Consider the following 14,327-nt stretch of genomic DNA (forward strand, 5'->3'; position numbering starts at 1 on the left):
ATACCAATACAAGAAGGAAAGCAAAGATGAGTACGTACATAGATAGACAAAAGGATAATAATAATAATAGATTTGCACTTACATATAAGTTAGTGTTTGGCCGAGCTTCTCCTCCGATTTGTGGCGTGCGCCTTGATGTTGTCACACAAAGCGGAGGGACCTACGGTTTTACGCCGACTCCGAACGGCGATTGTATTTTTATGAGAAGCTGTTTTTCATGGCAGAAATACACTCGGAGGTTTACCATTGCCTGCCGAGGGACGACCGGTATTAAGAAAAAACCTTTTTTCTATATTTTTTGCGATGTTGCTTTGACTAGGGTTTGAACCCAGGCGTTGCGGAGTGGAAGCGCGCACTGCTTACCACTGCACCACAGCGGCCGACAAAAGGATAAAAGCAAAGGTAAAAATAAAAAATAAAACCAAAGATGCGTAAAGATAAGGGCAAGTTAAATTTAAACACTTTACTTATATATATAAGGGCAAAGGTGAAGGGGAATATGTAGATGAAGAAAATGATAAACATAAAAGCAAAAACAACGATGAGTATGAGGATACCGATAAAAGTAAAGATGAAGATAAGGGAAGACAGATTAAAATAAAGGTAATTAAATCGGAAAGGATATAGAGAGAGACATAGAGATTCAATGTGGGAACTATTGTGGGATTTTAGAGATTTTCGGGATTCTCGAGACGTATCGATAAAATAATCGATATTCTTGTCGGTTTTTTTATCGATTTTGTTATCGAAATTTTTATCGATATGGTATCAATTCTGCTATCGGTATTTCGGAACTTATCGATATAATAATCGATATTTTTATCGATTCTGTAATCAATATTTCTAACTATTTTGTTAGCGATATTTTTTATCGAAATTTTTATTGATATTGTTATAAATTCTGTCATCGATATTCTCGGAACTTATCGATATAATAATCTATATTTTTATCGATTTTGTTATCTATTTTTTTATTGTTTTCTGTAATCAATATTTTTATCTTTTTTTAGCTATATTTTTTATCGATTTTGTTATCGAAATTTTTATCGATTCGACTTTGGTATCGATATTTATCGGTTTTGTTATCGATATTTTCATCAATTTTGTTATCGATATATTTATCAGTTTACTAATCGATATATTTATCGATTTTTGTTAGTGATTTTGTTGTCGATTTTTTTATTAATTTTGTTATAGATTTCGGATACAGATAAAACTGATCATAAAGGAAAAACAAATAAACATAAAAGTAATTAGATAGAAAAAAAACAAAAAATATAACCCTAAGGAAAAGCAGATGTATGTATGTATATGTATTCGTTTCTGATATATGTATATATATGCTGAAGTATATGTGGTGTATATGTATATGTATTATGTTGTGAGATGTATATTTATGCACCTATATTAGTTATGAGACATAATAGATATCGTCGTTTAAATTACAAGACCACGTATCGTCATTCTGCAAAACCGCGTAACTGAAATTGGCTGCCAAAAATTGGATTTGCTCACAGTCCAGTGCAAATAGATGCAACAACCAAATTGGTACTTCTGAGGGCGTGGAGCAAAGGGTTCGTCTTATGCACAATTCCGTGTTTTAGACTTTGAAGACTTCTAAGCGCTGTTGATTTCATGGATGCCGCCATACTAAAACTCCCTAGAGTATAGTTTAGCAGAACATCGCAAGCACCCGCACAAGATCGACTGATCCAAAACGTTTTAACAGAAGAATAGTCGAAGGGTGAAGCATGGGCCTTCACTGTAAATGTAAGGCGGAAGAGGATACAGATTATTCAGCGCTACCTAGGACGCTCCGGGCCAAGTCGACCTGTGTAAGCAAAATATTTTTTTGCGGCTCTTTGCAGTCTATGAAACGGTCTCTGAACCATTGCTGTTACTTCGTCTGCATACGTCTGCATACAACCCTTAGTTCTAAACTAATCAACTTGCAGGTGAGCAGGTGGTGAATGAGTCCAAACGGAAACCGTCTTTGGATAAAATGCATGGGTTGGTAGAGAGTTTGATATAGGTTTTAGAAATTCTCTCCAGTGTTTTTAATAAACAAAATGTTAAAGCTTATTAGCCTAAAGACGCTTAGTTTAGTATGAGTGATTTTACCTGTCTTTGATATAAAAACCATTATTATGATATAGCATAACTCTAAGAAGCTTATAAATATGGTTTCCAACTATGGTTAAATACGTTCCAAGGTAGTTTGATAGTCGACTTGTTAGATATACATATGTATTTGGTCAATGAGATTTAGAGTTTTAGAAGACTGATATAGCCCACCTAATTTTACTGTTGATTATGATTTCATTAATAGACTGTGTTGTGGCTTCCGTGAACTTAATACATCTACAAATAAATGAATCCGTCCAAAACCGTTCCTCTATTTGAATGTATCTGTGGTGCAAGTATCACAATGCATCGGAATTCTTAAGAAGTAGCCTCGAATTGTTTTGCTTTTATTCGCCAAAAAATGTATACTGGAAAATTTAATCTCCTTCGGCGTTGTTTTTAATATTTGTATCGACACTCCTAACGTCCTGTATTCAGACAAATGTGCGTGCTCTATCGTCTTCGAATATATTTACTTACATGCGCAACATTCTTGCTAACGCGCTGCACAAATGCCGATGCCATAATTGCTCCAGCAGCCACACCAACAAACCAGGCAATTGTCAGGAGATGATAAGTTATTATGCTCCTTGCATTAACAGTTGGGGTTTCAAACACAGACCAAGCTAATTTCATGCCACCAGCCAAAAAAATAGCAGAAGCTGAAAGGTAAAACACAAGTTGAATAATTAGAGCTGTTTAAACATAAAAAAGAAGCATAAAAATTTGTACTATCGACAATACAATACCCTGCAAGAAGGGGTACTAGTACGGAAAAGGTACCGCAACTGGACTTTGGAGGGAGGTACTATTAAGATTCAGTTCAATAAATGCTCGATGTAAACACCTGTCAAATTTAACATTGCGTTCTTCCCCTTCATTGCCCCTTCTGCATAACCTTGGGCTATTTCATAACCAGACAAAGTGAGCAGTCCAATGCCAATTTGATCTAAAGCAAATAGAAAAGGGGCATTTCAGCAGCACATAAAAATAGCTTTAATTATAACATGCCACTCACAAAAGGTCACATTCATCTTCGGGCTGGTATTCCTGTCGAAAATTGTTAACCCTTGGATGGACAACCGGGCAGAAGTAGGCCGATTCTGAGTTTTAGCATCAAATTCTTCTTATTTTTTCGAATATTCTTCTTAACTTTATGAATAATATAACAGAAAATGTGTTCCATGACCCACAGCGAGCTTCGCCTCCTATTTGTGGCGTGCGTCTTGATGTTGTCCGATGTGGGAAAAAATACAATTATGGACGGATTTAAATGAAAACTAAATACAAAATTTCCATTTGTTTTTTGATACCTTTCATACTTTCTCTGTAAATGCAGTTTGAAGTGTAAAATTTGGATTCTTGTTGCATTTACATAGGTATGTATATATAGTTCATTCCATTTTCAAAAGTGAGGTGTGAGTTTACAGGGATAAATCTGCAGATACGCAGCAATGTTTTATTTATTTGAAAAGGGTTGCCATCTGATAAAAAATTAAAACTAATTTCAATTTAATTAATGGATTCCGGTAACTGAAATATGTATAATAACAGTATGCATTTACATACTGTAATAAAATAACAAACACGATGCCGCGACACTTTCGTTTAATATAAATATTTTTATATTTCATATTCAAATTTTGTATAGTTTAATAAAATTCGATGTGTAAACAGGTGGCGACCCTCTTCAAAATATTTGCAAGCTATGACCATAAACCCCTTTCGTCTGACACCTATATATATGGTGATACATATTTCAGTCAGCTAGTTCCCTAAATTTAATTGGAATTTGATTTTTTAAACAGGTGGCAACCCTCCTACATGTAGTAAAAAAATTAACCCTCTCAAAACCCATTTCGATTGATACCCATCTTTTAATAATTTATTTAACTTTTTAAATACTTTTAAAAAAAATATTTTCAACAGAGGGCAGTATTTAAAAAAAAAAGTATACCTTTATTACACATTTAAAGAACAAGGAATTTTTGAAAACCAAAACCAATAGTGCAGATCTGATGGCATTAACAAAAATTTAAAAATTTATTTGATGCATCCGCATTATTTTGCAAAGTGGCATAAAAGTGTCAATTTTTATTTTATTTTTCAACAGATCAAAGACCATACTTTTGATTTTGGCAATAAAAAAAACACAATTTTACATGATTTTTAGATTTACTCCTTTAAACTTTTTTCAACAAAATAAATTCGCATTTAAAATATAGTGAGTCTAATAACCTATTTCCACCAAATGCTTAACTGCAGTTAAGAGCTCAGATAAGAATTTTAGCATGGGGAGATCGGTAAGATTTATTTCTTAATTTTCGCCTTTTTCTTTTCGTTTGCTTCTACTTAATAAATGGAATTACCCTCTTCGAGTTGTAATCTCCTTTTTTCAATAAGCATAAACTACAGTAAAGGCTTGGTGGAAATAAGCTATAAACTACAAAATTCAAATTAAAAAAAAAACAATAATTTTAAACGGAAAAATTAAAAATGTTACCTAATATCTCATAAGTTGTATTTTTGACAGTTTTTTCCGTGTAAAGCATAAACTGATGTGGCTCTGACTAAAATATTTGGTTTAAAATATGTCAACTTCACCTTCAACCTTTTTCTGTGTATTCTTCATTTTATACAAAAATTATACTTGGCGGTAAGTGAGATCTTGCTTGCTTTCAACTGTAATTTTTCTAGTTTGAAAAAGTATCTGTGATTTGAAATGCAACAAAACTCTATCTCGCTTGCGAGAAAAAATTACAACCCAGCAAGATTTTCAAGCAGGTGAAGACGGCTAGTATAAAGCTTAAATCATTTTAGAAACATTAAGCTAGCAACACATTTTTCACGACTGTTTAATAAACTCATTCAAACGTATGTAGTTCACGTAAACATTTTCAATAAGTAATGGTATATAAAAACAATGAACTCTGGAAAAAAGCTAATATTTTATCCAACCAAAAACCTTTTTGTATAAAAGGGAAAATATACGACACTAGCATGCTGGTTCCAGCAAGTGATTGTACCATCAGGCTCGAAGCATATAACTTACCAGCATGCTGGTACAATATTTATTTCTTTAAAAATGAGATCGAGGAAAGATCGAAATGATTATTTATTTATTTATTTATTTATTTAGTCTACAGAAAAATGTTTTCTTACAGACAGTTGAGATAAAAAGAGTTAGAATATTTAAGTATGTGTGATACATTACAGAGTGAAATAATTATAAATATTAACTTGTAAAGATAACAATGATATTCAATAGCAATTTGGGTAGCTGGCGAGGCCTTGTCTCCAGTCTACTTTTGTGTGCGGCGGGCGGAAAGACCTAGTTTCCGCTCCGCCCTGTTCACAGGCCGTTGATCATGGTCGGAAAGGCCGAGCTTCCGATCCATGTTCCCGTAGTCGTTACTTTGTAAGTGAGGCAGGCGGAAAGTCCTAGTTTCCGCTCCACGCTATAGACGAACTGTTGGGCGAGGTCGGAAAGGCCGAGTTTCCGATCCCTGCTCCTATTGTCCTACGCGGTCGCGGAAATATACGAAGCCGTTACAATTGTACTAAGCAGTCATAGATATTGTGTAATTTTTTCGTTCACGGTTGCAGATATTAGTTTATTTAGTTAACTTGTTGAGCAATGTTTTCTTTATTACAAAAAGCGATTCAGATATGTCGATGCAATCATAATGCTTGTTAAAATCTTGGCATAAACACCGAAAAGCATCATGCATTTCAAAGTTTGATTTACAAATACTCAACACAATAGGTTTAAAATGTCTCGTGGGTCTTGTAGGAATACAAAAATTTATCTCACTCAGTAAAAAGGGACTACTGACCATCCCGTTCATTAATTTAATTAAAAAAAGAACACCAAGCATCTCTCTACGACTCTGAAGCGTCGGCAAATCTATAAGCTTCAGGCGATCCTTGTAGGGTGGGAGATTTTTAGACGAGTCCCAACATAAATTTTTGAGGGCAAATAACAGGAACTGTTTCTGCACTGATTCGAGTCTGTCACTATGAATTTGATAGCTAGGATTCCATACTATAGATGCATACTCCAAAATCGGTCTAACTAGAGAGGTAAAGAGAACTTTAGTGACATAAGGATCGTTGAACTCCTTGGCCCAGCGCTTAAGAAAAGCCAACAATCCTCTAGCCCTAATCACGCAGGAGTTTATGTGAGACTTGAATTCTAGTTTCGGATCCATAGTTACACCTAGGTCAATGAAATTGGTCACTTGCTCAACATTGTGGTCAGATATCATATACGAATTTGGATAGAACGATTTTCTAGAGAAGGTCATGAATTTACACTTTTTCAAATTTAGTGACATGGAATTTGCTTCACACCATTCGAAAATGCAGGTTAGGTCAGCTTGCAAATGCTCCCTATCTTCTGCAGTACTAATGTACTTAAAGAGCTTAACATCATCAGCGTACATTAAGCATTTCGAGTAATTCAACACCTTAGGAAGGTCATTTATAAATAAAATAAACAAGACGGGACCAATATGGCTGCCCTGAGGTACGCCGGATGTGACATGTATTGGCCGGGAGGTACAATTTTTAAAAATTACTCTTTGTTTCCTATCCACTAAGTAAGAAGAAAGCCAGCTGAGAAGAATAGGAGGGAAGCCAATTCGATCAAGTTTATATATAAGGGTTGAATGAGATACCTTGTCAAATGCCTTGCTGAAATCAGTGTAAATCACGTCCGTTCGAAGATTGTTTTTAAACCCATTAGACACATAAGTAGTGAATTCAAGAAGATTGGATACAGTTGATTTACCTTTGCAAAAACCGTGTTGCGATAGATCAATAGCAGAAGTAATAGAGTGAGATAGTTCTTCCGTAACGATTGCCTCAAAAACTTTAGCAATAGCACAAAGCTTCGCAATTCCTCTATAGTTTACGATGTTAGTCCTACTTCCATTTTTATAAAGTGGCAAGATAAACGAATCCTTCCAGGAAGATGGGAAGACACCCTGTTTTAGGGAAGCATTAAAAATATTTGCCAGAGGCTTATACAAATACTCTGCACAACTTTTAAGAACACTTGTGGGTATACCGTCTGGGCCAGCTGTATATGAAATTTTCAAACAATTCAAATGAATGAGGACGTCCGCAGCAGATATCGATGGAATTCGGATACAATCAAATGATGGCAGATCGAATGGGTAGCTAGATAGATTCGAATTCAGTTGGGAAGATGTAGAACTGGCAGAGTAGTTTGACTCGAAGAAACCAGCAAACATATCGGCAATAATATTTTCGTCACTGGAAACTAAGTCATTTAACTTCAATGTTGAGGGATAACCGTTAGTCTTACGCTTAGTGTTCACAAATGCGTAAAACGATTTGGGATTAGAAACTATATTGAGTCGAACCCTGTTAATATAATTATTGTAACACTTTTTGTTCAATACATTGTATTTATGCCTAAGAATGGAGTACGCGGAGTAGTGAGAAGACAAGCCAGATTTTTTAAAAAGCTTAAAAGCTTTGGATTTTTGATTTTTTAAGCGTTTCAATTCGCCAGTAAACCACTGCGCGTTAGACGTTACGTTAGCTTCCTTAACAAGAGGAATGATTTTACTGAAAATGTGGCGTAAGGAATTGCTAAAATGTAAGGCACTATCTTCAGCATTCCCATCATACTGGGGCCAAGTTATCTTCGATATCTCTAACCTAAGTTTATTATAATCTGCTGTTTTAAATGAGTAACGCTCCGCTCTTGATTTTTTACTGATAAAGCAACATGAGTTGCGTGAATTTATCAAGGACAATTCTAGTGGTGGGTGGTGAGAATCAACAGGGGTAATCAAAGCATAGCTAGGGGCTATTGTGACGTTGGAAACATCGTCCACAAAAACTAAATCCAGACATTTACCTAAGTTATTACTAACAGAGTTGATCTGGTAAAGACTAAGATCTGACAGATCGTTCAAAAATTGATTGAAGAGATCACGAGAGGAATTTGGTACTAGAATACCATCTATTAGATCCCAAGAAACACCCGCAAGATTGAAGTCACCCAGGACAATAACAGTATCGGAGGGCTTCACCATGGCATGTAGAGAGAGCAGTAAGGAGGAGTGTTTTAAATAAACAGAAAGGCTCGAGTTAGGTGGTATATAAGCAGCAACAAGATAAACGCTAATAGAATGATATCTTATTCGAACGCAGAGGAATTCAACTTCATCGGTGTCAGTGAACTCAATTTCTTCAGAAGAAAGGTCAGTCTGGACAGCGATTAAGACGCCTCCACCTTTTTTATTTAAACGGTCGTTTCGAAACACTTCATACTTAGGACACAAAATTTCCGAGTTGAACACATTCGGCTTGAGCCAGGTTTCAGTAAACACCAGTACTTTGAAGTCAAAATCATAGGACTGCAAGTGTAACCTTGATAGCTTTGTGTTCAAACCTCTCACATTTTGGTAGTAAATGCTAATGGTGAGGTTACTTTTTAGTTTTTTGATGCCGAGGTGGAAAGCGGAAGTTGAGCCAAATTTTGCCCTTGCGGTCTAGATCTAAATTCAAATTCGCGAATGAAGGCACCGCTTGGCCAAAAAGATGGGCTCATTACTCTATCAAAGCAGTCTTCGGATATGTCTATTTTAAAAGAAGAAATGCTTCTTTCATACGAGAATCTGAACTTGCGTACATGCAACTCATTTGCTATCAGCCTGGAAGTTAAATACCCCTTCACATCATCGACAGTGGTATCTTTTGAAAACCTAGATATAAAGACCGATTTTTTGGAAGGGACAACGATTAAATCCCTCGGGACGGGGTTAACGCAATCGGAAACGGTTTCAGATGTGGTAGGGGGTTGCGGAACAGGGGGTTGCGGAACAGCTGTCAACTTTTTGGAAGGAGCAACGATGGCTTCGGATGTGGTAGGGGGTTGAGATGTAGTTGTGGAGTTTTTGGAAGGAGCAACGACTACTTGCATTGGAACGGTGTTGACGCAATCGGAGATGGCTTCAGATGTGGTGGAGGGTTGAGATGAAGCTGTTGAACAGGAATTTAGTGAGGCTCCAGTAGAAGAAGGACGTGGTTGGGGAGATTCAGTCAGCCGAGGAATCGGTGTGTTAAAGCTTATGAGTTCTTTGTTCATAGCTGGAGTCAAAAGTGGGCGGTTCTGCGGAAGAGCCGAAATTTCATAATTTTTCTAGCATTTTGTTAAGCATTGTTTTCTTTGTAATTCACAACTGCAATATCGTGAACGTAATCTTCCACAAACACGGCTTTGACTCATATAGTGCAAGAAATATCCGCCAAAATACTTTTTACTTAGAAAATTGAGCTAATTTCACCACTCACGACACCAGTATGCTGGTACAATCACACCACAAGAACATACACGGTCAATCGACTTGATGGGTCGTTTAACAAGCATATTAAGGGCCGTGAACTTATCTATTTTAAACTATAGTTAAATCGTTAACAGATAAGTTAACAGCCCCAACACTTTTACAGTATGTATGGATAAAAGCGTAAGGAGCATACCATGCATATATGTATATATATCAGTCTTTCTTAGTTTAAAAATTCATCTCTTACATAAATGCAAATAAAGCAAATTAAGCATATACAACTTTTTCATGCCAAGTATGAATAAATTCTAAAAAGGGCTGAAAAAAGGGCTAGGGGCAATTTTAAATTTATGTGGCCAAAAAAAATATATGGTAGCTAAATCTAGCCACCAAAGGGCTAAAACGGCAACACTGCTACAAGTACAAGAATTACATCTAGCTCCTCTAGCTCAAACATAATTATTGAAACTTGAAGCTATAGCGCATTTTTTTTAGTGAAATCAAATGATGCGCTAATGACGCAGAGTTCTTTACTATTTGTCAAATCTTTTCATGGATTCAATGATGGCTTTTTGACGCAAAAAAATGAGGCTGGATGAGTTCATGAAGTTCACTTTCCTATACCTTCGTCAAAATATACGAGATTTCTAATTTTAATGATTGTTAAATTCAATCAAAATAAAGTAACAGTATATGTATTAATAGATGGTAGTTGATAGGGGCAGTGCTTTATTTAGATATTACTTCGTAGGAAATTTAAAAAGTCAGTGATTAATTAAACTTCCCTCGTATAATCATAAACCATGTTTGGGGTTAAAATCTTCGTATTACTACCACTTATTCCCTATTAATCGTGCACATGAGGCATTGATAAAGTTTCAGCTCTGTAGATGCATAAATAATATCAAAAATTCCTCTTAAAATCCGTATTGGTACAGCTGTACCAAGGATGTCACAGAACTTTTCTAATTACATAGTTCTCTCACCTGAGGTCATTGCCTGGAATTGCAATCGATAGCGACAAAATAGGCGCAGCCATGACATTGGACTTTCTTCCTCAATGGTTGGTAACAGAGGCATTGTTTGTTTTAAAGTATTGGTACACGTTCTGCCAGTTACAGCAAAGCTGGCACCTTTTTTGGTCGGAAATTTATTTATCTTGTTTATTATGGCATAAAAATTCGTTACACCTTAACCCTTGGCAGTTCAATTGGTCGCCATTACGCGTTGACCGCTACGGGTGTCGCAGTGGATTTCGCACGAGCTGTTTCCATTACCACCCGTCAAAATTCAACAACAAATGAAAACAAACCGATATGCAGTTTCAAAAATATTCAAACGTTTTAGACGCGTTAAAAACCACTATGTTCGCTTGCCGAAAATTTTGCGATTAGTGAGCTCCTATATTGGTTAAATATTCACTCGAATGGTTTTCCATTGATTGATGCCGCTAAAAGGCTTTTGCTGCAGCTATTTTGTGTAAGTGATAAGATAAAAAGAGTAAATATTTAGCAAAAACGGACATACATACATACATATATACAGGGCCGCCGAGAGAAAACTCGGGCGCCAGACTGAAAAATTACGGGCCCCTGTACATAAATTGTATTCGTTTAAAAGAATGTGATCAATTGATAGTTTCCCATGTAGCCTATAACGAAGTTTCTAGCGAAAATATTGAAAAATATTTGTTTTTATAATGAATATTTTTTTTTTATTAACATGTTAATCATAAATATAAGACAAGCTGATATAATTTAGAATCGGTTAACAAACTCAACACAAACATAAGTATGTCATTATTTTATCAATTAGCACTTTTTATATGATATTTTATGATACTTCAGGCCCCTTAAAAATCTCGGGCCCGGGGGAATCCACTTTCAACCCCCTCCCGCCCTCTAGACGGGCCTGTATATTTACATGCATAATCTCACCTGTGCATATAATAATTTCAATATTGTCGAACGTCAACTTCTAGCAGCGATAAGATAAATTCAATTGGATTAATATTGGGTTCGGTAATGCCACTGAGGCAAAATAATAAAACTTGGCCAAATTTTTTAGTTAAAAAATTGTTTAGTTATAGAATTATCTCTCTTCATACAAACGTCAATTTTTCGTCATTAAAAACAGTATCATAGCCTGCCAGTAGAACTGGTATGACCTCAACCATAGAACATGACGCGAGTCACACCTTACAGTGAGATTTTTTAGGGGGTACTGGGAGGCCGCATCAACCTGGTAACTTGCTCAGTCAATTACGTGACAGACACTTTATATTCAGGTAATGACCCTTCGCGTGTAGTCTGGCACGAAGAAACGAGGCCTTTTCCGCCAGGAAGTAGATGAAAGGCGATAGGCACCAAATCAAACTAAAAATGTAGTGTCAAAAGGATTTAGGTGGGTTTAGACATATTATATCCACCGGAAGTTTATTCATTTTCTTGTCACCAACTGCCCATAGGAAATCGACCAACTGCATCGTGATCTTAAAGTCCTAGCCGTTGCAGAAGAAGTCAAGAAAACATGCTGTCTCTTATGATCTAAGGCTCGAAATACACCTTAACCCACTTATAACAAAAATTACATGCTTCCCAAACTTTTTCAACCGGCTGGAGAGAAAATCAACAAAAGATCTTCTTCATGTTATTAAGGCAGGGAACTTTAAAATAATTTAAATCAGCATTTAATCATTATTTAATTTTTTTTCGCTTAAAAATAGTAATTGTTTTTGAGTTTATTTCTTTCGCTCAATAGAAATAATTACACTGTGAAAATGAACTTGTTAAGTGACCTAGGAGAGGTCGTAAATTTGGTCCAGTAGTTCACAAAAATGTGATTGAGAATTTCGTAACATCCTGGATTTCTCAATTAATTCATAAAAAAACCAATTTGGCACGACCTGACCTACAAACCAGTCTTTTGCTCTTCTGATTTTTTAGCAATTTCTACTTTTACAGGGCAATTCGGGCAAAGATAGTAAAAAGCCTTTTGTAAAGCAGGGATCACACTATTTGTACATTTTGGCAGTCACAGAGTGGTGAATTTTAGAAATTTTAGTTTAGCTCAAACAGAATTTCCAGACACTCTATAAATGCCAAAATGTGAAAATCTGTACAAATGTACAAATCGTGTGATCCCTGCTTACACAAATGAAAGACAGATGGAAAGATAGTTCGAAAGACTATTGCTACTCTAGCACAGCTATCTCATTCACCACTTGTGGTGAAAAGTTATTTTGAGAGAAATCACTTGTAAACACGGTTGCCGTTTTGGCCAAATTTGGTCAATTTCTCTTCGTTTGGTCCATTGGTCCAATTCTTTTTAAAAAGGTCCATTTCACAAGCCTTTGGTTATTATCAACCTTTCACTTCATGCAATAGTTTTGCGTTTTAAATTATTTATATTTAATGGCTAAATATTCCGCGCTACTATGTTGAATATCGTCATCGTCAGTAAAAGTGACGATACGGCCATCGTCAGCCGTGTTACTAATCGTCGACGATGACAATATTCAGCATAGGTCCGATTGGCACAACATGCTAAAAGTGTGAACTCGCCTTGCCACTGATCTTCAAATATGGCATGGCTAATCATCTGTCAAAAAATACCGCAGTTTCTAGTCTAATTTCAATTACTCGGTGACCAATATTAAAGTGGCTGGCAAAAATATGGAAAGGTAGCAAAACTTTAATCATAGCATTTAGCACATGGAAATAATGTTCGATTTAAATCGAAAAGATATTAAACATCTTGAAATTATTACACCACATAAAGTTCTTTCAGATACTGATGTATCAATTATGCCGCTACTCGACCAATTTCCTGCATTGGTAAATGATGCAGACATAATTGAATTTCAATTTCGCAAATTGAGGCTGAGGGAAGGTAACTTCAAAAACTGTACCAATATAGAATGTTTTTGGGAGCAAGTAAGTTTGATTAAAAATGGATTAGGTGAAGCGGCCTTTGGAGAATTGTGTGATTTAGTTCATAAAATGTTTAGTTTGCCTTATAGTTCCGCAGCAGCTGAACGCAAATTTTTTGATTTAGCATTAATAAAAACGAAGTTAAGAAACAAATTATAATTTAAAATTTAAAATAATAGAATGTAAATAATATACAATTGTAATGCACTTTGGATGCAATAGAAAGAAAAATCGTTATAAAAACTGAATGGCATATTTTCTTGATAAAGAGGAATAAACGCCACTCAATTTCCCGATGTAATAAAAATTGCTAAATTTTTTACCATTTGGTCCATTTTTTGGACCGAAAAATAAATTGGAAATGGCAACCGTGCTTTTAAATCATCAAAGAGAAGTCGATTAAGCCATGTCTGTCTGTCCGTCCGTCTGTCCGTCCGCCCGTGTACACGATACTCGAGCAAAAATTGAGATATCTCAACGAAATTTGCTATGTAGGTTTCCCTTAATCCAAGGTAGGTTGTTATTGAAAATGGGCGAAATCGGACTTTAACCACGCCCACTTCCCATATAACGGTAATTTTCAGAAATACGAAAACTGCGATATTTTAGTAACTACCGAAGATTATTCACTCAAATTTGATATTTACAATAAATTTTAGACGAAAAATAAGAATATTATAAATTTTTGGCAAATGGGCGTAGCTACGCCCACTTATGGTTACATGTGTACATGTTACTTGGCACAGTTGTTGACCTTGGTACAGCATACCAAATGGCCGAAAATTTTTAAAATTTTACAAAAACCACGCTCACATCCCATATAACGGTAATTTAGAGAAATACAAAATCTTCGACAAATCAGTAAATATTATAGCTGATTTATTCAAAATTGATGTTTACAACAATTCTTTACCAATACATACGCTTATGATAAAATTTTGAAAAA

The 14,327-nt window shown here is 35.6% G+C and overlaps 1 protein-coding gene across 1 annotated transcript in view; it reads right to left on the reverse strand.

The window, feature by feature from the left end:
- Positions 1-10,529, reverse strand: part of LOC118746394 (probable inositol transporter 3) — a 12,464-nt gene extending 1,935 nt beyond the window's left edge. Inside the window, exons 1-2 of the mRNA XM_036480253.1 lie at positions 10,436-10,529; positions 2,605-2,786 (exon numbers count right to left, since the gene is read on the reverse strand). Coding sequence (XP_036336146.1) covers positions 2,605-2,786; positions 10,436-10,529 — 276 coding nt within the window. The remainder of the gene's footprint in view (positions 1-2,604; positions 2,787-10,435) is intronic.
- Positions 10,530-14,327: the final 3,798 nt, after the last annotated feature.

Source organism: Rhagoletis pomonella, unplaced genomic scaffold, assembly GCF_013731165.1.
Source record: "Rhagoletis pomonella isolate Grant_MI unplaced genomic scaffold, Rhpom_1.0 Rhpom_scaffold_00010, whole genome shotgun sequence".
NCBI lineage: Eukaryota > Metazoa > Arthropoda > Insecta > Diptera > Tephritidae > Rhagoletis > Rhagoletis pomonella.